The sequence below is a fragment of the Hyaena hyaena genome, unplaced genomic scaffold (assembly GCF_003009895.1).
Source record: "Hyaena hyaena isolate Hyena2069 unplaced genomic scaffold, ASM300989v1 scaffold_345, whole genome shotgun sequence".
Taxonomy (NCBI): Eukaryota; Metazoa; Chordata; class Mammalia; order Carnivora; family Hyaenidae; genus Hyaena; species Hyaena hyaena.
In genome coordinates this window covers 690,787-712,211 of record NW_024080976.1, presented here as the reverse complement: position 1 = coordinate 712,211, position 21,425 = coordinate 690,787, and the positions used below count along the sequence as shown (strand labels likewise).

Sequence of the window (21,425 nt, the reverse complement as noted above, 5' to 3'; positions counted from 1 at the left end):
ACAACACATAAATAGAAACATAAGAACATATCAGAAAGTAAGCTGTCATATTTAAAAAAAAAAAAACAACTTACATTTCTTTATTTTTGAGAGATAGAGAGACAGAGCACAAGCAGGGGAGGGGCAGAGAGAGAGGGAGTCACAGAACCTGAAGCAGGCTCCAAGCTCTCAGCTGTCAGCACAAAGCCCAAATGATGTGGGGCTTGAACTCATGAACCCTGAGATCATGACCTGAGCGAAGTTGGATTAAGAGACTGAGCCACCCAAGCGCCTCCATATTTTTTTAATAGCATAAAAATCATAGAAGATGGAATTCTTTCTTGGGAAGCTAGAAAATCTGTCCTAAACTATACCAACTTGTTTTTAATTTTATTTAAGTAATCTCTTGGGTGTAGACCCAAGGTGGGGCTCAAACTCATGACCCTCAGATCAAGAGTCTCGTGCTCTACCCAACTGAACCAGCCAGGCGCCCCATTAACTATACCAACTTCTAAAAATGAAAACAAAAAAGGACCAAACTCCAGTTCCAAAGCTATCCCTTAAGAGGAAAAGAAAGCAAGCACACCAGAAACATAATTCCACAAAACAAAGCAATTTTTCAATTAGGAAATTCAGAAGTAAGATGACAGAATTCAGAGTTAGAAATAAGCGAAGAGATCATTTCAGAAATAAAAAACAAATTAGAAGGAATCCAAAAGTGAGTAAACACAAAAGGTAAGGCATAAAGAAATAGGTAAAAAGGGGGAAACTAGGGGCGCCTGGGTGGCTTAGTCAGTTAAGCGTCCGACTTTCACTTGGGTCATGATCTTGCGGTTCGTGGGTTCGAGCCCCGCGTCGGGCTCTGTGCTGACTGCCAGCTCAGAGCCCGGAGCCTGTTTCAGTCTGTGACTCCCTCTCTCTCTGACCCTCCCCTGCTCATGCTGTCTCTCTGTCTCCTAGAAGTAAATAAAACATTAAAAAATTTTTTTAAAAAAAGGGGGGAAATTAATTTCTTTTAATTTTTAATTTTATTTATTTGAGAGAGAGAGAGAGTGAGACGGGGAAGGGCAGAGAGAGAGAATCCCAAGCAGGCTCCACACTGTCAGTGTGAGGCCCGATGTGGGACTCAAACCTACAAACCTTGAGATCATGACCTGACCAAAACCAAGAGTCAGATGCTTAACCAACTAGGCCACCCAGGTGCCCCCAAAAGGAGGAAATTATTAAAAATCAAACAGAAATGATGACAGAACTAAAACGACGTGAGAAAAAGTGACAATACTGTAGGTAGGCAATGAGAATCCAACACAGATAATAGAAATCCCTGAAGAAAACCAAGCCAAGGGAACTGAAACAGATACTAAAATGTACACTGCAGGACTATGTCTACCTATAGAAACCAATACCAAGACATACTCTAGAGTAACACTACTAGGCCTAAAAGTAAAAGAAAGAAATCCTTTGGGCTTTGAGGCAAGCAGAGAAAGTGACTTAAAAGGGAAAATAATCAGACATTTCAATAACCGGAAGAAAATGAAATCATGTACTTGAGACAGACAAGGAAAGAAAATGTGAGCCAAACATTTTCTATCTAGGAGGAGTAGCTTTCAAGTATAAAAGACAAATATAAACTTACCAATATGCAAAAACTCAGTAAATATTGTCACCATGAACTGTTCCTGACAAATCTTCTAAACAATGAGCTCCAGGGGCACCTGGGTGGTTCTGTCAGTTGAGCGTCTGACTCCGGCTCAGGTCATGATCTCACAGTTCGTGAGTTTAAGCCCCACATCAGGCTCACTGCTGTCAGCGCAGAGCCTGCTTCAGATCCTCTGTCCTCCCTCTCTGCCCCTCCCCCCTTTCAAAAACAAAAACAAAACAAAAGAAATGAATGAGCTCCAGACAACAAAAACAACTAGAGACATCAACATAGATTAAATACATAGTTACTCATAGAACAAAGAATAAATGAGGGTCAACTGACATCACTGAAAATGGCACAGTAGGGAACTCCAGAAAGCTATCCCTCCACACCAAAACAAACTTAGGCTGGAAAAAACTGTCAGAATCAACTTTTTCAGAACTCTGAAATCTAACTTACAATAACCACGGGGAGCTTAAAACAGAAAGCTGCTGAATTTTGACATTTAAGAAAACTGCTGTCAAATCACTAGCTGAAAATTCAGATAATGGAAGAGAGACTTCAGTGACTACACCTGAAAAAGAATACAATCTTTGCAAAAACAGTTCAGAAAAACCACTAAACAACTACAATTGACAGCAACAAACCTCAGCGCAGAGGAAGAGAATTTGATTTCCAGAGTCATCACATAATAAAACTCAAAATATCCAGTTTTCAACAAAAAAATTATAATAGGTAAGAAGTAAAAATAAATTCTATGAGTAATTACTTTAAGCGTAAACAGATTAAACTCTCAAAAAGAGAGGAAATTATTGGCAGAATTCACTTAAAAAAAAAAAGATCTGGGGCACCTGGGTGGCTCAGTCGGTTAAGCGTCTGACTTCAGCTCAGGTCTTGATCTCACATTTGAGTCTGAGGCCTGCATTGGGCTCTGTGCTGACAGCTCAGAGCCTGGAGCCTGCTTCAGAGTCTATGTCTCCCTCTCTCTGCACCTCCCATGCTCATGGTCTGTCTCTCAATAATAAAAAATGTTAAAAAAAAAAAACACCTAAAAAAAAAAGATCCAACTATCTGTTGTCCGTAAGAGACTACTATATATCCAGACACATACAGGGTGAAGGTATGTAAAAAGATACTCCATACAAATAGTAACCAGAAGAGAAATTTGCATGTATATAGTAGTATTAGACAAAATTGACTTTAAATCAAAAACTATTACGAGTTGGGGTGCCTGGGTAGCTCAGTCGGACGTGAAGTCAGACATGAAGTGTCCGACTTCAGCTCAGGTCATGATCACACAGTTCGTGGGTTCAAGCCCTGCGTCAGGCTCTGGATTGTTAGCCCAGAACCTGCTTCAGATTCTGTGTCTCTCTCCCTCTCTGCCACTCCCCCACTCACACTCTGTCTCTCTCTCTCTCTCAAAACGAAGCATTAAAAAAATTAAAGAGGGGCGCCTGGGTGGCTCAGTCGGTTAAACGTCCGACTTCAGCTCAGGTCATGATCACACAGTTCGTGGGTTCAAGCCCTGCGTCAGGCTCTGGATTGTTAGCCCAGAACCTGCTTCAGATTCTGTGTCTCTCTCCCTCTCTGCCACTCCCCCACTCACACTCTGTCTCTCTCTCTCTCTCAAAACGAAGCATTAAAAAAATTAAAGAGGGGCGCCTGGGTGGCTCAGTCGGTTAAACGTCCGACTTCAGCTCAGGTCATGATCACACAGTTCATGGGTTCAAGCCCCGCGTCGGGCTCTGTGCTGACAGCCAGTTCAGAGCCTGGAGCCTGTTTCAGATTCTGTGTCTTCCTCTGTCTCTGACCCTCCCCTGCTCACACTGTTTCTCTCTCTCTCTCTCTCAGAAATAAATAAAATATTAAATAAATAAATAAAAATTTTAAAAAATTGAAGAAAAACACTGTTACAAGTGACAAAGAAGGGCATTATATATTGATAAAGGGGTCAACCGTCAGGAAGGTATAACAAACACAAACATACACACGTAACAGCAGAGAACCAAAATACACGTAACAAAAACTGATAGAATTGGCAAGTTTTATAGTAACAGTTGAAGACTTCAATATTCCGTTTTCAATAAAAGATAGTTCTAAAGAGATTATCAGTAAGAAAATAGAGGGCTAGAAAAACACTATAGGGGCGCCTGGGTGGCTTAGTCGGTTAAGCGTCCGACTTTCCGACTTTCGCTTAGGTCATGATCTCGTGGTTCATGGGTTCAAGCCCCGCGTCGGGCTCTGTGCTGACTGCCAGCTCAGAGCCTGGAGCCTGTTTCAGTCTGTGACTCCCTCTCTCTCTGACCCTCCCCTGCTCACGCTGTCTCTCTCTCTCTCTCCTAGAAATAAATAAAACATTAAAAAAAAAAAAAGAAAAACACTATAAACCAAACAGACTAACAGATGATATAAAGAATACTCCATCCAATAACGGCATAACCCACATTCTTCTCAAGTAAACATGGAGCATTCTCCAGAATAGACCATCTATAAGGTAACAAAATAAGTCAAAACATCTTAAAAGACTGTAACCATACAATCTCTAACCACAGAATGAAATCACAAATAACAGAAGGAAATTTGGAGAATTCACAAATATGTAAATACTAAATCATGCACTGTTAAACAACCAATGGATCAATGAAGAAATCAAAGGGCAATTAGAAAATACTTTGAGACAAGTGAAAATGAAAACACAATATACCAAAACTTATGGAATGCAGCAAAAGCAATGCTCAGAGGGAAATGTATAGCTGTAAATGCCTCCATCAAGAAAGATCTCAAGTCAATAACGTCTCACCTTAAGAAATTAGAAGAAGAAGAGCAAACTAAACCAAAAGCTGGCAAGAAGACAAAAATTACAATGAAGTCTTTTTTTTCTGAAATGGAAAAGCTGATCTTAAAATTCATATGGGATTACAAGGGACCCCAAATAGTCAATCCAATATTGATAAAGAACAACAAAGTTACAGGAAACACACTTCCTAAAAATCAAAGGGCAATTAAAATTTCAAAGTAAGTAATTTGTAGTAAGATTTCAAAACTTACTACGAAGCTACAATAAAAATTCTGTGCTACTGGCACAGAGATAGACATACATCAATGGAATATAATTGAGAGTACAAAATTAAACCCATGTACCTATGGTCAATTGATTTTCAACAAGTGTGCCAAGATTATCCAACTGGAAAGAATAATCTGTTCAATAAATAGTGCCGGAACTATATACCCACATGCAAAATAATGAAGCTGGACCCTTGTTTCAAGTATAAAAATTAACAAAAATTAACTCAAAAGAAATCAAAGACCTAAATGGAAGAGCTAAAATAATAAAACTCTTAGAAGAAGAATAAATCTTCATGATTGTGGATTTGGCAATGGTTTCTTAGTTACGATACCAAAAATATGAGCAGTTAAAAAAAAAAATCAACTTTATCAAAATTAAAAACTTTTGTACATAAAAGGATACAATACAGAAAGTGAACAAGACAACATAAAAATTGGAGAAAATATTTGTGAATATTTATATTTATATATTCATATATCTAATAAAGGTATCCAGAATCTATAAAGTATCCAGTATCCAAAGTATATAAAAATCTCTTACAATTCAAAAGCAATAAGACAAAAAACCCAAGTAAAAACGGGACAAAAAATTTGAATATATTTTTCTTCAAAGACATAACAAATTACCAACTAGCACATAAAAACAAGTTCAACATCATTAACCATTAGGGAAATGCAAGTCAAAACCACAATATACTACCACTTCACAAACTCTAAGATGGCTATACTTCAAAAGTAAAAAAAACCTGAGGCACCTGGGTGGCTCAGTCGGTTAAAAGCATCCGACTTCGGCTCAGGTCATGATCTCGTGGTTCGTGGGTTCGAGCCCTGCGTCGGGCTCTGTGCTGACAGCTAGCTCAGAGCCTGGAGCCTGCTTCAGATTCTGTGTCTCCCTCTCTCTGACCCTCCCCTGCTCATGCTGTCTCTCTCCCTCTCAGAAATAAATAAAACAGGGGCGCCTGGGTGGCTTAGTCGGTTAAGCGTCCGACTTTCGCTTAGGTCATGATCTCGCGGTTCGTGGGTTCGAGCCCCGCGTCGGGCTCTGTGCTGACTGCCAGCTCAGAGCCTGGAGCCTGTTTCAGTCTGTGACTCTCTCTCTCTCTGACCCTCCCCTGCTCGCGCTGTCTCTCTCTCTCTCCTAGAAATAAAAAAAAAAAAAGAAAAGAAAAGAAAAAAGAAATAAATAAAACATTAAGATAAATAAATAAATAAAAACTAGTGTTGGTAAGGATGTGGAGAATGGCTAGTGGGGAATGTAAAATGGTGCAGCTGCTGGGGAAAAGTTTGGGGGTTCCTCAAAGAGTTAAACACAGAATTACCATATGACCCAGCAATTCTGCTCACCAGGCCTACCACCCAAAAGAACTGAAAATAGATGTTCAAAGCTTGTACATGAACATTCATAGCAGCACTATTCATAATAGCCAAAGGATGGAAACAACACAAATGTCCATCAACTGATAAACAGATGAACAAAACATGGTATATACACACACAGGAGAAGATTATTCAACCTTAAAAAAGGAATGAAGTACTGAAACACGTAACAACATAGATAAACCTTGAAAACATCAAACCAAGTGCAAGAATCCATACACAAAGTCTACATATTCTATTTTTCCATTTGTATGAAATATTCAGAACAGGCAAATCCATAGCGACAGAAAGCAGATTAGAGCTGGGGGAGTAGGAAAAGGGACTGACTGCTTGGGTACAGAGTTTCCTTTTGGGGTGATGAAAATGTTCCAGCACTAGATAGTAGGGATGGTTGTACAACACTGTGAATACACTAAATGCCACTGAATTGTACATTTTAAGATTTAAACGGTGATTGTATGCTATGTGTATTTTACCATAATATATATGTACACTTATACCCCCCCAAGTAAATGAGTTCATAAGGAAGAGAATATGGTATATAATGATATATAATGATCAGATCACACAAAAATAGTATAATTATTTTAAAAACTAGGGGAGAATGGAGAGAACACAGGCAAAAAAATTGTTTTAAACTCTTTTCAAAATTGAGTAATTGTCATTCTCAGATTGTTGTACATACAATGTGGGAATAAGTAAATAATTAACTGGGGATATTCTAATTCCATCATCCCCCATGTCTTTAGGGTTCTGGAAGGATCAATCCATTACTTATGAGCATCCCTAGCACCCAGACTGTGAATTTGAAACACCATTCACACTGAAAACAAAAACTCAGGGCTTCTTCAAGAAATGGTTGATTCCAGGTCTGGGATAGGATATGTACAAGATGAGGCCAGAACATCTTGTCATCTCCAATAGCAAGGAAGCTACCAAAGAACGATACTAGGGTCATGTCCAAAGGACTCAGGAGCCAACTTGAAAAGAGTCTCCCACTGGTCAAAGATGTGACAATTTGAGCTTTAAGTTAATAATTGCAATGGATTAAAATATATCCAATATATTTACATATATGAATTTAGAATGATATTAAATAAAAACAACTAGTTACCTTTAGAGGATAGGGAACCAATTCATTATCTTGAAAACTGGTAAGTAAAGGGAAAGAATCAAGCATTTATCCTGCCTTTCCTATATGAAGTGTACCACTGGGTGACCAAATGGTAGATGAGGGAAACTGTTTCTTCATATAAGTAGTCCAACTAATAAAAAGAAATGATAGAATTAGAATATCACCATATTGCAACCCCCAAGGAATAAATGGATCTATGCAATGAGCATCAACAGCTGCTAACAATAATCAATAAACTGTACATTTCTTTTGTGTGGTTTTCTAGATCTGTTCTACTTATAAAAAGTATGAAGGATAGACAGAGTCAGGACATTAGAGTTACAGATGAAGAGAAAGAACAGGGTAGAGACAATTCTTAAATCCATACTGGCTATTCTTTCCAGAACTGATAAAAAGATGCACCCACAGATATTTTTTGTTGAGGAGACAGATATATAACTAACAGGCGGATGCAAAGAAAATGAACTGAAAGAGCATACACTAAACTAATAACAAAGGTGAGGGTGAGAAAGAGCCTGATTGGGGGATGGGAAGTAATCAAAACAGACTTTAGCTTTGTAATATTTCACCTGTTTTTCAAGGAGAATATATTTATATATAAAATTTTAAAGTTATTTAAATGACATTCTTGTTAAAGGAGAAAAGTGCTATCAGCAGAAATGTCAGACCACAAAGGCAGATGGATTCAAGCAGTCAGAGGGCTGAACAACACTTATTCAAAATGATCAAGTTATTTCTCCCAATTCTGAACTGGGCCACTGAAAACATAATTTCTTTAGGACAAGTGCTCCTATCAGTAAGAAATTTTGAGAACCAAAAAAAAAAAAAGGTAGACTACAACTGTTGAATACAACTATTTCCCCACTGGTTGTCTTATGTGCCAGGAATAATTAGAACAGCTTTATAGAATGAAAACATCCCAAAGACTCATTCTCAGAAATCTTCAATGCTTAGAAAAGCACTCAACTACACAAACGGCCTCCACAGCAAGCTCTCCGAGGTACACATACTCTCAACACTGTTCTCCCCAGCGGCCGTATGCTTCTGCCCCTCACTTCCTATAGGTCTCTGCCTGAGTGTCAGGTCCTCAGAGAGGACTTCCTGATGGATGCCCTCTCTAGAAGAGCACCCTCAATCCCTTTTGCCCTACACTGTTTTCTTTTTCTTTGGAGAGGTAGGGCTGCTTGGTTGTTACTGATGATATGTGTGGGTTGACTCTCCCACCCGAATTCAGGACTTTTGACAGTTTCCTTCCCACCTATGTCTCCACCACCTAGGACAGCATCTGGCACAAAGTTGGGGTCTTGTGAAGGAACAGCTGAATGGGTTCCCTAAACTGCAGATGCTTGTTCCAGATGAGCCCAGATGGGAGTTGAACAGGGGCAGAGGGAGGAAAACAGGGACTCACCTCCACATTCCAGACGTAGGAGCTGTGGAAGAGCTCTGACCACACCTTGCCGACTTTGTTGATGTCTTTGACATCCCAGATATAGATGCTGTGGTCCTTATACACGCAGGACAGCCACTGATGGATGGGGTCGAAGGTCAGGGCCACCGTATCCGGGTAGATTGCTTCTGCCTTCCTGCGGAAGAGGAAGCTAACAAGACCATGTGGGCCATCAGTCACCATCAATGTCACTGTGAGCAGTGACAGCTGCCCCTTGTGACACTTGAGCTGCCTCTTGCTTGGCAATGCCATTCTTTGTATTTGGGGTGGTCCATCTCCCTTTCCAACTCCACTTCTCCTTCTTCCCTCCCTCTTGCTTTGCTTTTGCTTCTAGTACAGAAGTTGTAAACTGGAAGCTTCTGCCTGGCCCCTGAGAACATTTGATTTTTCTCTTCCTGTTAACATCTCTCTCCCTTCATTTCATCCAACCCAAGCTCCACCCTCTCTTGGAGCATGGTGGGATCATGGGCATATACCTCAGCTCTCTCTCATTGGCCCCACCAACATGTGATCAAAAATCCCTATGCAAGGGGGCTGGGGAGCGGTCCTCTGGCCTGGGGCCTCCCTACAAAGGCTATAGTTTACTGAGCACTTACGATGTGCCAGTCTGAGAGCTTTAGCGACACTGAATTCCCTGTCTCCATGAGAGGTAAGTCCTACATTTTACAGATGAGAAAACTAAAGCACACACAGAAGGTGACATAGCTGAGCAGCCTGGCCACTACAGCACAACACTGTGTGTCACTCAGGAAAGGTATGCAAAAGGTAGTGTCTAGCAATCTACAAAGGCACCCAGCACCCTCTGGTTAGGTAGCCTCCCCTCCGCCCCCAAAACAGCCTTACAACAAAGGGGAAGATACAGCACAGCTGAGCGCTTCCATCCATTCTCAACATGGAATGACCATATAACCAATGTCAATGCCTGAAATGAGGCTGCCCACTGACCTCAGAAAAGGCTTCCTTTACTGGAAGCTCCCCTGCTAGCCTCCATAAATGCTCAGACCTGTCTCCCACATCCTCTCCTGGCACACTAGGTTCCAATCATATAGCCCCTAGCTCTTCCTGCAACATGCCAAACCCAGGGTGTTTTTCCCTTTAGGTCTTTACACTTGCTCTTGGGACTCAGCCCTCCACACAGCTGGCTCCTTCTCACCAAAGAGGCTTCTCCTGGCTGCCAATCAACACAGTCCCACCCCCTGGGGCACTTTCCTTCCTGAGTCCCTGCTTTATTTCACTACAGCATTTACAACTATCTGAAATGGTCTTGTTTGTGTACTTATTATCAAGCTCCCTTCACTAGACCACAGACTTCATGGTGGCAGAGATTTTGCTGCCTTGTTATAGCTGTCTCTTTCCAGCCCAGGGCTGGCCAGATAAGTAGATTGAGCTGGAAGCGTAAGTGAACATCAGTGGACAGACTAAGCGGGCTCCTCTGCCTCCCTCTGCCAGGCAGTACCTGGGCTCCAGGCCCTGGGCCACGTCCACCCCAAGGTAGTGCGGTTTGGGCAGGTTCGCGAGGTACTGCAGGCTGCGGGCCTGGAAGATGCGGACTATCCCATCTGTGCAGCCGCAGAAGATGAGCTCCTGGCTAACACAGAGGCAGGAAGACAGGGAGACCTGTGGGGGCAAATGGGACACAAGTGAATTGGTGCTCCATGTGGCCCAATTCAGGGACACAGAGACTAACAGAATAGCCTTCAGTCTCCAGAGAAGCCTTATAGTTCTTTGGGTCCAAGAAGCCCATTTTTGCAAATTTCAAGACTGTTGAGATCAGGACGTAGCAGTCACCACTGAAGGAAACATGCTAGCAGGCAGAGAGGCACAAATTATGACAGAATTGCTGTCACTGTCAACAGAGGAACTCAGCTGTGTGTGGAAAATAATCTGTTCAGAGATTGTGACTTCCGATAGGTAATTTGCAGTAACAGGGTTGAGTCTGAGGCTTATATTTTATTCCCTATTGTTTAAAAACAACTTCACAGAGATTTTACTTCAAAGCAACACAAAAAAACGTTACAGAAAAAGACAATCGGACTGTCTATCCTGCCAGAATACGCAGATGGATGGGGCAGGAAGTGCCAGACCTCTGGACACAGATTATAGGAGCTTTTCCAAGTCTAGAGGGACTTATTTTTAAGTCGTCATTTGACAACTGCTCAGGGGCTAACCATCCATCCGTCAAAAGCTTTGGACTTGCTTAAGCTGCCGAAGTTCTAGAAAGAGGATTCTAATGAGGAAAAAAACCAAATGATGTTTAATCAACTAGGAAAAACAGACGAAACTCCGAATTCTTCCACAGGCCTGACGCCATGCCATTAACCCTAAAGGTGAGTTCTGGAGAGGAGCCACAGAGCAGGGGTAGGATGGAGCGCCTGGGTGGCTCAGTCAGTTAAGCGTCCAACTCTTGATCTCAGCTCAGGTCATGATCTCACAGGGGAGATGGAGCCCCACATCAGGCTCTGCACTGCTTGGGATTCTCTCTGTCTCTCCCTAGCTTGTGTAATCTTTTCTCTCTCAAAAAAAAAAAAAAAAGAGCAGAGGTAGGAAAAGGAGGGAAAACCATTATGCTCCCTCAGAGCCTGAAAAAAGTGGTTCTGCAATTTATTTTTAAGTTTTTATTTATTTAAAACTTAGAAAGAGAGAGAATGAGAGTGGGGAAGGGTCAGAGAGAGAATTCCAAGGAGACCCCACACCATCAGTGCAGTGCCCAACTTGGGCCTCAATCCCACGAACCGTGAGATCATGACATGAGCTGAGATCAGAAGTCAGATGCTTAACTGAGTCACCCAGAAGCCCCCATCCTTTGGATTAAAATGTTATAAGAGCAGCTGGGTGGCTCAGTCAGATAAGCATCTCACTCTTGGTTTTGGCTCAGGTCATGATCTCATGGCTCACAAGACTGAGCTCTGCAATGGGCTTTGTGCTGGTAGTTTGGATTGAGGTTCTCCCTCTCCCTCTCTCTCTATGTCCCTCCCCTGCTCACACTCTCACTCTCTCAAAATAAATAAAATTTTAAAAAATGTTATGTATTTTTAATATAGTCTTTTTTGACTGAAAAATGAAGTCAATCATATCTTAGATTAAAAAAAAAAAAAAGCAGTCCTCCCACCAGCTAAGAGTGCTCAGTGAAGAAGAAAAATGGGAACTGGATCAAACAGTGATAGGAGAGCAACTGTAACCTTGACCCCATTACAGGGTACCAGGCACTATGCTGAGTGCCTTCCGTATATTATCTCACAGGACTCCCTTATCAACTCTGTGAGGCAGGCAGCAGGATTTTCATTTTACAGATGAGGAAACTGAGGCTCACTGAGGGAAAGTCACTCATCAAGGGTCTCACAAGCAGAACTTTTGAGAACTTAAACCCAGTTAGTGGAATCAACTACCCGGCAGGGACATTACCAAGTGTCCCTGGAGACACATGTCCTGTGAAGAGTGTTTCCCCCACTGATGCAGACAGGGAGGGTGGGGTACCTTCAGGTTGATCCACTTCTCCAGCACCCTCTTTTCGTTGAACTGGCAGAGGAGGCCCGAGTAGGACACACAGAAGGTATTGCCTGCCATCTGGCCCCGGCCACAAGCCACACCGCAGAAGACATTGTTGTGCAGCTCACCCAGGATGCCTGAACGCCCGACGAGGGGCACTGTGCCCGTCACCTGGAGGCACAGCAGGGCATAGTAAGACACTGTCCACACGGCCCCGACCCCAGCAAGATCACAGCGGGACTCTCATGACCAGAGGATACGACACATAGCTAAACAGAAGGACTCTAAGACATTCCTCCAAATTGAGGAGAAAGAAAGAAAAAAACAGAACAGACACATCTAAGCAGAGTGGCTGGAAGGTGGCAGTCCAGCAAAGAGGCCTGACCCAGGGTCAGTGGGGAGATTTCCCAGCAGGGCCTGGCAGCACCTGGAGAACAGGCCCAGCAGCAGAATCTGAACCAGAGGCCAGACAACCTCTGAGACCACTGCCTCCAAATCTCAGGTAGAAACAGGAGTCCACGCTGCCCCTAATGGTTTTACCCCCCAGGCCTGGCTAAGGGGGCAGGGGAAGAAACCTACCTTTGCTTCAGTGGAGACTTCCAAGAACCAGAACCTCACGTGCCGATTCCCTACGGTGACAAAATAGCTGCTGTCCTCTGAGAAGGAGAGGGCGATGACCCTGCACGATACCTTGTTGGAAGCCACCACAATGTCTTTCTGGAAGAATCAATGCAGAGAAGTTCACACCTGCACCCAGCCATTGGATCATTTGTGCCTGTGCCCTCAGCCCTGTACCACTCAGCCCTCCCCTGCTCCGGGTCATTTTCCTGGGGCCCTCTGGGGAAACCTACGTGTGGCACTCTTATCCTTACCAACACAGAGGAGACTGAGGCTCGGAAAGGTTTCCATGTGTGAGTAAGGTTCAGGGCTCTCCCCAAGAGTCCAAGCTCTACAGCTCACACATGACTGAGCCTTCGCAGGATGAAATCCTCTCCACAGTCCTATCTGATAGGTGCTTCTCCCTACCTCTGCCAGGCTCACAGAGATGGTGTCATATGCTCAAGGTCACACAGCAGGTTGTGAAGAGAGCCAGGATTTGGTACCCACTTCTGCCACCTCCAAGTCCTCCCCTAGCTGTTCCAAAGTCCAGCTTTTCGGTGCATATTAAGTCACTGAATTCTCACACAAAGGGAATGCTAACGTATCCATTTTACAGATGAGGAAACAGACTCACAGACAAGTCAAGTCACTTGCTTGAGATCACAGCTGATCAATATGAGAATAATTACATATTCTACTAGTTAGAGCTTGTCATATGCCTCACAGTAAGTGTCTAAAACAGCATGCACTAGGTGGGCAATAAATATTTCCTGGATAAATGAGCTCACTTTACAAAATTATCTCATTTAGTTCACCGTATGCCTGAGCAGCAGGGTGCTCTGGCCGCCAGCTGCCTGCCCACACCCCCACCAGTCTCTCACCTTCCAGTCCCAGACATTGAGAACCATGTCGTGCTGGTAGCCCATGGACACGATGTGCTTCATATTGGGGGAGAAGGCCACACAGGCCACGCCGTACTTGTGTCCCAGCATCTCTGCCACCTGACTCTTCTCATCCACGTCCCAGATGCGCACAGCAGGCCTGTGCCCGTTCTGGGGAATGTGGGGCCATTACTGCTGCTGGGATCTGCACCAGGAGGGGCTGGCAGGGCTATTAGGGCTGAAATTGGCATTGCCCTAGGATGTGCCCAAAAGCCACCTCCCCCATCTGCCATGGCGCTCCCCGGCCCAAGAAGAAGCTCTTCTATGGGCTCTCCAGGCTTACTTGGGGGTAGAGGGACTGGCCCCAGGATCCCTCCCTACCCACTCAATCACAAACACAACTCACCTCCCCCGTCACTATGTACTTCCCATCAGGGGAGAAGGCCAGAGCACTCAGCGACTTCCTGAGGGAAAGGAAAGATGCTGGTCATTGGTTCCAAGGAGGGTAGGCAGCCAGACCCCAGCCTGGCTGTGCTCACAGAAATCCGCCCACTCCTTGCTCCCAAGCCTTGGAAGAGGCCAGGAGAGGTGAGTCCCAGCAGCTCCCACAGAGCCAGTGTTGCCCGTGTGCCCAGCACACAGTGCATTCCTCGCATTTCCCGCTGCCAGAAAGGGGGTCAGTGGCACAGGGAACTGGGGGTAATAGCAAAGGCCTGAAACAAAGATAGGGTGGTCACTGTACAGGTCACTGTACTTCCTTTCCTCTCACTCAGCAGGGGTGGGCTCCCTAAGATCCCACCCACCCTGTAACCCCAAGAAATTCAGGTGCAGGAAATGGTACTGACCTGCCCTAACCGTGGGGGTGGTGCTGGCAGACATGAGACAGCCTACAGCATGTGCTCCACTGCTAAACACTCAAAGCGTTCTGGAAAACCCATGTTTCTCTCTAGTCTGCACAAGGACTGAATGACCAGACGAGTTTGCATGTTTTTTTGGCAGCAAGTTTCACGGTTCTGGACTATATTATTTTTTCCTCTCCCCTCTCACTCTCTTTTTATTTGAGAGAGTGAGAGCGAGAGAGTGTGTGCACAAGAGAGGGCAGAGAGAAAGAATCTCAAGCAGGCTCCATGCCCAGCTTGAAGCCCAACATGGGACTGGGCTCCACAACCCTGGGATCATGACCTGAGCAGGAATCAGTCGCCAAACCAGCTAGCCAGTCAGGTAACACTCGTAGCATGTCCCGTGCCCTGACCCTGCACCCGGCCTTCCACAAAATGCTCTGTGGGCGTCGCTGCACTAATTCCTCAAGCATGCTCCGTGAAGTCAGGACTCTCAGCCAGTTCTGAGATGAGAAGACCTCATCACAGGGGAAGTGCTGCCCAAGTTACCTGACAGGGAGAGCCCTGGCCATCAGGATTCCCTGCAGAGGCTTTGAAAAATGTCAAAGCCAGGCTAAGATGCGTGAGTCAAAGTCTGGGGAGGAGTAGGGTTATACGTGCGGTCTCAGAGAAGCTCCCCACAGCACACTCACTAGTCACCAGGGGAAAAGAGAAGCCTCATCGTGGGAAAGCCTGGTAGACACCACCTTAACCAAGGGCCCAAGTGAACACCACTGGTCGTAAGACAGGTCAAGATCATACACCACCTGATAGAATGTATTGAGGAGGATGCAGCATTCCTTCTAAGGTGTTCCTGCCAAAGACGCAGAACCCCAGTCTATCTATGAGGAAACATCAGACAAACCCAAAGGGTGGAGCATTCTACAAAATACCTGGCCAGTCATCCTCAAGTGTCAAGGTCATGAAAGTCAAGAAAAGATGAAGGAACTGCTTCAGACTGAAGAAGACCAAAGCGACAACTGAATGCAATGTGTGATTCTGGACAGAATTCTTTTGCCGTAAAGAACATTCTTGGGATAAATGGTAAAACTTGAAAGAGGCTTAGGTGGTAGTGACGCACCAGTTTTAATTACCTGACTTTGTTGAATGTATTGTGGTTTTGAAGGATAATGCCCACTCCACCCCCAGGAAATCCACACTGAAATATTTAGAGACACAGGGGTATCATGTCCCTGACTTACTCTCAAATGGTTCAGAAAACAAATTACTACGTATATAGACTGAGAATGATACAGCAAACATAGTAAGAGGTGAACATCTGGGGAAAATGAGTAAGGGCTATATAGGCATTCTTTGTACTGTTCTTTAAAATCTAATTATTTCAATATAAAAAGTTAAAAAATTACTAAGACCCAGAAGTGGCATCTGTTTCAGCCTCATTTCCCCTTCACCCACTCCTCCAGTTCCAGGGAAAAGAATCCCCGGCTGCTCCTCAAAAAACCAAGATTCTTATCCACTGCAGGGTCTTTTGCCCTTGCTCTTCCCTCTACCTGGAACACTCCCCCGATACTTTCACAGGGGTCACTCCCTTACTTTTCTCAGGTCTCAGCCTCCAAGAGGCCCTCCCCGAGCCCTCTGATATGGTTTTCCTCCGCTCTGTCAGCAAACCTGCTGTCCCACATCCTCGTTATTTCCTCCATAGCGATGGTCAGAGTCAGCTAGTAATTTGCCAACTGGTTTAGTCTGTCCTTCCCGCTGGGCTGTCGGCTCTACAAGAGCAGAGATTCTCACGTCTCTTGTTCACTGTCCCCAGCACACAGAACACTACCTAGCACAAAGCAGCAATGTCGCTGAACCGACGGGTGAGTGAATGAGTTAGTCACCCACCCACCTACGAGCTTCCAAGCAACGTGGGGAAGGGGGGGTGTGCCAGGACCCTGGTCCCACCCCTACCCAATGCCCAGGCCCCAGCCTACCTGGCAGTGTTAAAAATGTGCTGCTGCTTGTTCTCCTTGGGGTTCAAAATCACCACCACACAGCTGGAGAGAAAGAGGAAAATGTGCCCAAACTGAGAGGAATATTGGGGTCCAGGGATGATTCCATTCCCAACAGAAGAGCCCACACATAAATGAGGCTCTGAACAGAAGATTCCCTCCTCCTCCTCCAGGTGTCTATGCTGAGAATTTTAGGGCACTTCAAGTCATTAGATAACATATTCTTAAATAGAAACCAATACTTCCTCTGTCAGGCACTGGTCTAATAAAGACTTTATGTGCGCAATCTCTTTACTTCCTCACAACTGCCAGGTAAAGTCAGAAATCTTAGTCCCCTTAACTTGAAGCCCAGAGAGGGACAATCCTTTGCCCAGGGCCACCCAGCACGTCAGGGACAGAGTGGGGATATGATTCCATATCAGATTCAAGAGCCCACCCTTGTCCTCTATCCTGGACTGCATCGTAAAGACTCAATGACAGATACTGTTCATTAGGAAGGACTACAGATCCGCCCCTGCCCTCCAGGTGTGGAGGGGTCTCTTCGGTGCCTCAAACACTGCCAGGCTAGATCCGTATTTATGGGATAAACAGTAGGAGGAGATCTTTCAGTCCTCTCAAACTACCCAAGAGGAGGCTATCCCTAGTTGTGTTTTATGGGCGAAGCAGCAGGGGTTCACAGAAGAGCACACGGCGGCACTGGGACACAAATCCATGCTGTCTGACACCACAGCTTGGGTCTTGGGTATTTCCCAGAATTGCCGCCACCTCCCACCTGCAGTCACAATAAGGCTTTCATAGTCCTCATCACACGCGGGTGCTGTTCTAGACTCAGATGGGCCTCTCTCTCCACAGCCCTCAGGGGTAGGCAGCTTACCTGCATTCTACAAATGGAAAAGCCAAAACCCGCCCACTCACTCACCCTGCCAGGTAGGCCACGTGGCCTGTGCTGGGGTCACAGGTCAGGCCGCTGCTGTTCTGGGCTGTGATGCCAAGTACCTTCTCGAGTGACACCTGTGGGGGAAAGGACCAAGTCAGAGGCCTTTCCCAGTAGGCCCTTTGTGGCACCACTGCCTCAGCCACCCATTCAGTCTCTGTTACATCTAACACTAACAGTTCAGTTATGGCCAACTATGGCCAACAGCTAACATTTGTTCTTCTCAACATTCCTTTCAAGGACACAGAATGATGAGGAAGACAGACAAAAACCCCTGCCCTCCTGGAGCGTGCATCCTAACCATGATGGGATAGAGGACATAAAAAATATACAGAACAAATAGGTAAAACAGATGCCAGGTGCTGTTAGGAGCAGAAGAGAAAAATAAAGCAGGGAAGGAGATTGGGGGTATTGTGAAATGAGAGAAGGCCTCATTGAGAAGGTGACCTCTGAATAAGTTTCTAAATATTTTATATGGATAAAAGATTTGAAACTTCACAACAACCCAAGGAAGAAGACATTGTTATAACACCCATTTTACAGATGGGGATGTTGAGGCCCAAGATCCCACACCTGTGGAGTGGCAAAGTTGGCATACAAACCCCGCTAGTCTCTGGCTCCAAAGCCAGTCTGTACCTTGGGCTCTGCAAGGGAGACACAGCAGTGAGCAAGAGTGGACACCATCTATTCCCTCAGCAAATTTACAGTCTAGAGTTCAACAAGTAAAGAAACAAGTGAACAATCACATTTAAAATTTTTAAATTCTCTAAGGAAAGTAATTTAAATGAGCAAGTCTCTATCATGGTTGATTAAAACAATTAAGAGTATCAGGGCGCCTGGGTGGCTCAGTCGGTTAAGCATCCGTCTTCAGCTCAGGTCATGATCTTGCGATTTGTGAGTTCAAGGCCCATGTTGTTCTCTGTGTTGACAGCTCAGAGCCTGGAGCCTCCTTCAGATTCTGTGTCTCCCCCTCTCTCTGCTCCTCCCATGCTCATGTTCTGTCTCTCTCTGTCTCTCAGTAATAAATAAAAACATAAAAAAATTTAAAAAAAAAACAATTTACGATATGGACTAATAGATTTGTGATACTTTCATATTTGGAATAGACGAGTTTTTCTTTCTTTTTAAATGTTTATTCATTTTCGGAGAGACAGAGACAGACAGAGCATGAGATGGTGAAGGGCAGAGAGGGAGACACAATTTGAAGCAGGCTCCAGGCTCTGAGCTGTCAGCATAGAGCCCAACGCGGGGCTCGAACCCATGAACCATGAGATCATGATGTGAGCCAAAGTCGGATGTTCAATGAACTGAGCCACCAGCTGCCCCTGGAATACACTAGTTTCTAATTATTTAAAAGTAAAACATTCTCAAGCAAGTCACTGGCATCAGAAATGAGAGGCAAACATAGGATAATGATAGCTACTGCTTACTGAGCATCTACCAGGAGGTAGGCACTGTTTAAATACCTGTGACTGTGCTGACTCATCTAATGCTCACAATAACCCTGTGATATGATCATTATCGTCATCATCATCTCTATCTTACAGATGAGGGTATAAAGAGTCCCAGAGAGGTAACCCATCCAGGAAGGAGAAACACCAGGACTCTAACCCAAGCAATTAGGCAATGGCACTCACATCAGTTTTATATCTGTCAATCAGCATTACTGGGCACTAATATAATATAATATAATATAATATAATATAATATAATATAATATAATATAATAATGTCATTTTTAGAGTGTATCTTTTATAAGCCAGATGGACACTTTGCCACCAAACAAGAAAAATAAATGACATCAATTACCCAAAATACACAATCAAAACAGTAATAGCTACACTAATAGAGAATTTGCAATGTGCCAGGTATTGTTCTAATGCTTAAGATACGTGAGCTCACTTAATCCTCACAAATACCTTACAAAGGAATATTATGTTATTATCTTCATTTTACATAAGGACATTGAAGCACATAAAAGTCCATAACAAGAAGGACAGAATTGGGGTGCCTGGGTGGCTCAATCAGTTAAAGAGTTCAACTCTTTTTTTTTTTTTTTTTTTACAGAGTTTACTGTCAAGTTGGTTTCCATATAACACCCAGTGCTCATCCCCACAAGTGCCCTCCTCCACGCCCATCTCCCCCCTCCCCCCCCCCCCCCCCCCGCCGAGCTTTAATCAGGACAGCCTAGTGTCTCTGGGGGTGCACAGCCACAGCGCTGGTCCCACTGCCNCAGCATTCAAGAGTCTCTCGTGGTTTACCTCTCTCCCTTTCCCCCACCATTTCTCCCCTTCTTCTCCCCCATGGTCCTCTGTTAAGTTCCTCCCAATCCTCCTACACGTGCAAACATATGATATTTGTCCTTTTCTGCCCGACTTATTTCGTTGTTTTTTTTTTAATTTTTAATGTTTATTTATTTTTGAGAGAGAGAAAGTGATAGAGTGCAAACAGGGAGGGGCAGCGAGAGAGAGGGAGACACATCAGAAAAAGGCTCCAAGCTTCGAGCTGTCAGAACAGAGCCCAACGTGGGGCTTGAACTCATTAACCATGAGATCATGACCTGAGCCGAAGTCAGATGCCTAACCAACTTGGCCACTCAGGCGCCCCAGAAGTTCAACTCTTGATCTCAGCTCAGGTCCTGATCTCAGGGTCATGAATTCAACCCCTGCATTGGGCTCCATGCTGGGGATGGAACCTACTTGAAGAAGAAGAAGAATAACAACAACAACAACAACAGAATTAAGGTTTAAGCCCCGGTAGTCTGGGTCCAGAGGTTGCACTCTTAACCACATTGCTTACTGCCTCTCTGAAATTGCTATTGTTATTCCTCTATTTTATACATAATTTAGCGCTTACAAGGTACTTTCAGGTAACCTAGAAGGTAAGTGCTGTGAAGTTCAGGGTGCTAGGTGAGAGATTAAAGTAGGTGTCTGTTTTAGGCTGGGGGAAGGCCTCTCAGGGTAGAGATATGCAGGCTGAGACTTGAAGGATGAGGAGCCAGTCAAAAGAACTGCGGCAAAAAGCCAAGAGGACTCAGCAAACACTCAGGAGGTGGTAAAGAGCTTGGAGCCTCAGGAAAACAGAAAGCAGGCTTGTGTGACTGAACATTTAAGAGAGAGGACCATGGAGGAATAGCCAGAGAGATGTGCAGGGGCCACCAGGAATTGCAGCCAGGAATGGGTGATATAATCAGAGTGCAGCAAGAAGTCATGTTGCAAGAACAAGATCCACCAACAGCTACCATGTTTTCACTCTCTATCTGGACTCTGTCAAGCAGGTCACAGTCACCGTTTTATTTCTGCTCCATGCTATGATTATTAACACTTCTGTTTTATAAAAACAGACTTCGTAGCTCAGAGTTGGAGAACTTTTTTTTTTAATTGCTATTGTGCTAATGGAATTCTTTCTATCTACCCCAAAATCTTTGTTTCTGTGTCTAAAGGCTTAGGGAACTGTTCCGTACCCCCTCCCCGCAGGAAGCGTTAGTGAGATTTTACAATTATTCACATGTTGTCCATAATTTAGCGTGGCAATATGTAATAAGAATCCTACGTTGGTAAGGGAGAAGGAAAGAAAAAGCAGGTGGGGAGGGAAGGCAGAGTAGAGCTGAGGGGCAGTTTCGAGAGGTAGGACTCCATACTGAACACTGCTAGGGATCCTAATGATCCAGCGTGGAGTGAGGTCAACAAAAATGGAAGGGCCCAGAGAAACATCTAAAGGTGACGGAAGAGATACGCAGGAAGGCGGGACTAGAAGGTGATTATCAGAACTAAGATTCACTCCGAGGTAATGGTCCAGGGAGAAACCCCGAAAATGCTCCAAGGGCTACGGGGACGGGGGTTGAGAGGTGAGCTAGAATTGCTGGATAGTACCTGAGAGAGAAGACGGGAAAGTGGGAGGAGTCTTGGCTAACAGGGCGGGACGTAGGAGACGAAGAGGAGCCTGAGTAGACTAGCCGAGGGTTGATGGGCGGGGCTAACGATCTAAGGGCGGGACCAGGGGGATCCCGGGAGGGAGCCTGGAACTGGGGTGGGCAGGGCAAACA

At 44.6% G+C, this 21,425-nt stretch overlaps 1 protein-coding gene across 1 annotated transcript in view; it reads right to left on the bottom strand.

Annotated features, from left to right (window-relative positions):
* Nucleotides 1–21,425, bottom strand: part of WDR62 (WD repeat domain 62) — a 45,858-nt gene that overhangs the window by 23,810 nt on the left and 623 nt on the right. The window contains exons 2-9 of the mRNA XM_039249621.1: nt 17,366–17,457; nt 16,429–16,491; nt 14,020–14,077; nt 13,614–13,784; nt 12,712–12,849; nt 12,121–12,303; nt 10,103–10,263; nt 8,608–8,797 (exon numbers count right to left, since the gene is read on the bottom strand). Of these exons, the coding sequence (XP_039105552.1) occupies nt 8,608–8,797; nt 10,103–10,263; nt 12,121–12,303; nt 12,712–12,849; nt 13,614–13,784; nt 14,020–14,077; nt 16,429–16,491; nt 17,366–17,457 (1,056 nt within the window). The remainder of the gene's footprint in view (nt 1–8,607; nt 8,798–10,102; nt 10,264–12,120; nt 12,304–12,711; nt 12,850–13,613; nt 13,785–14,019; nt 14,078–16,428; nt 16,492–17,365; nt 17,458–21,425) is intronic.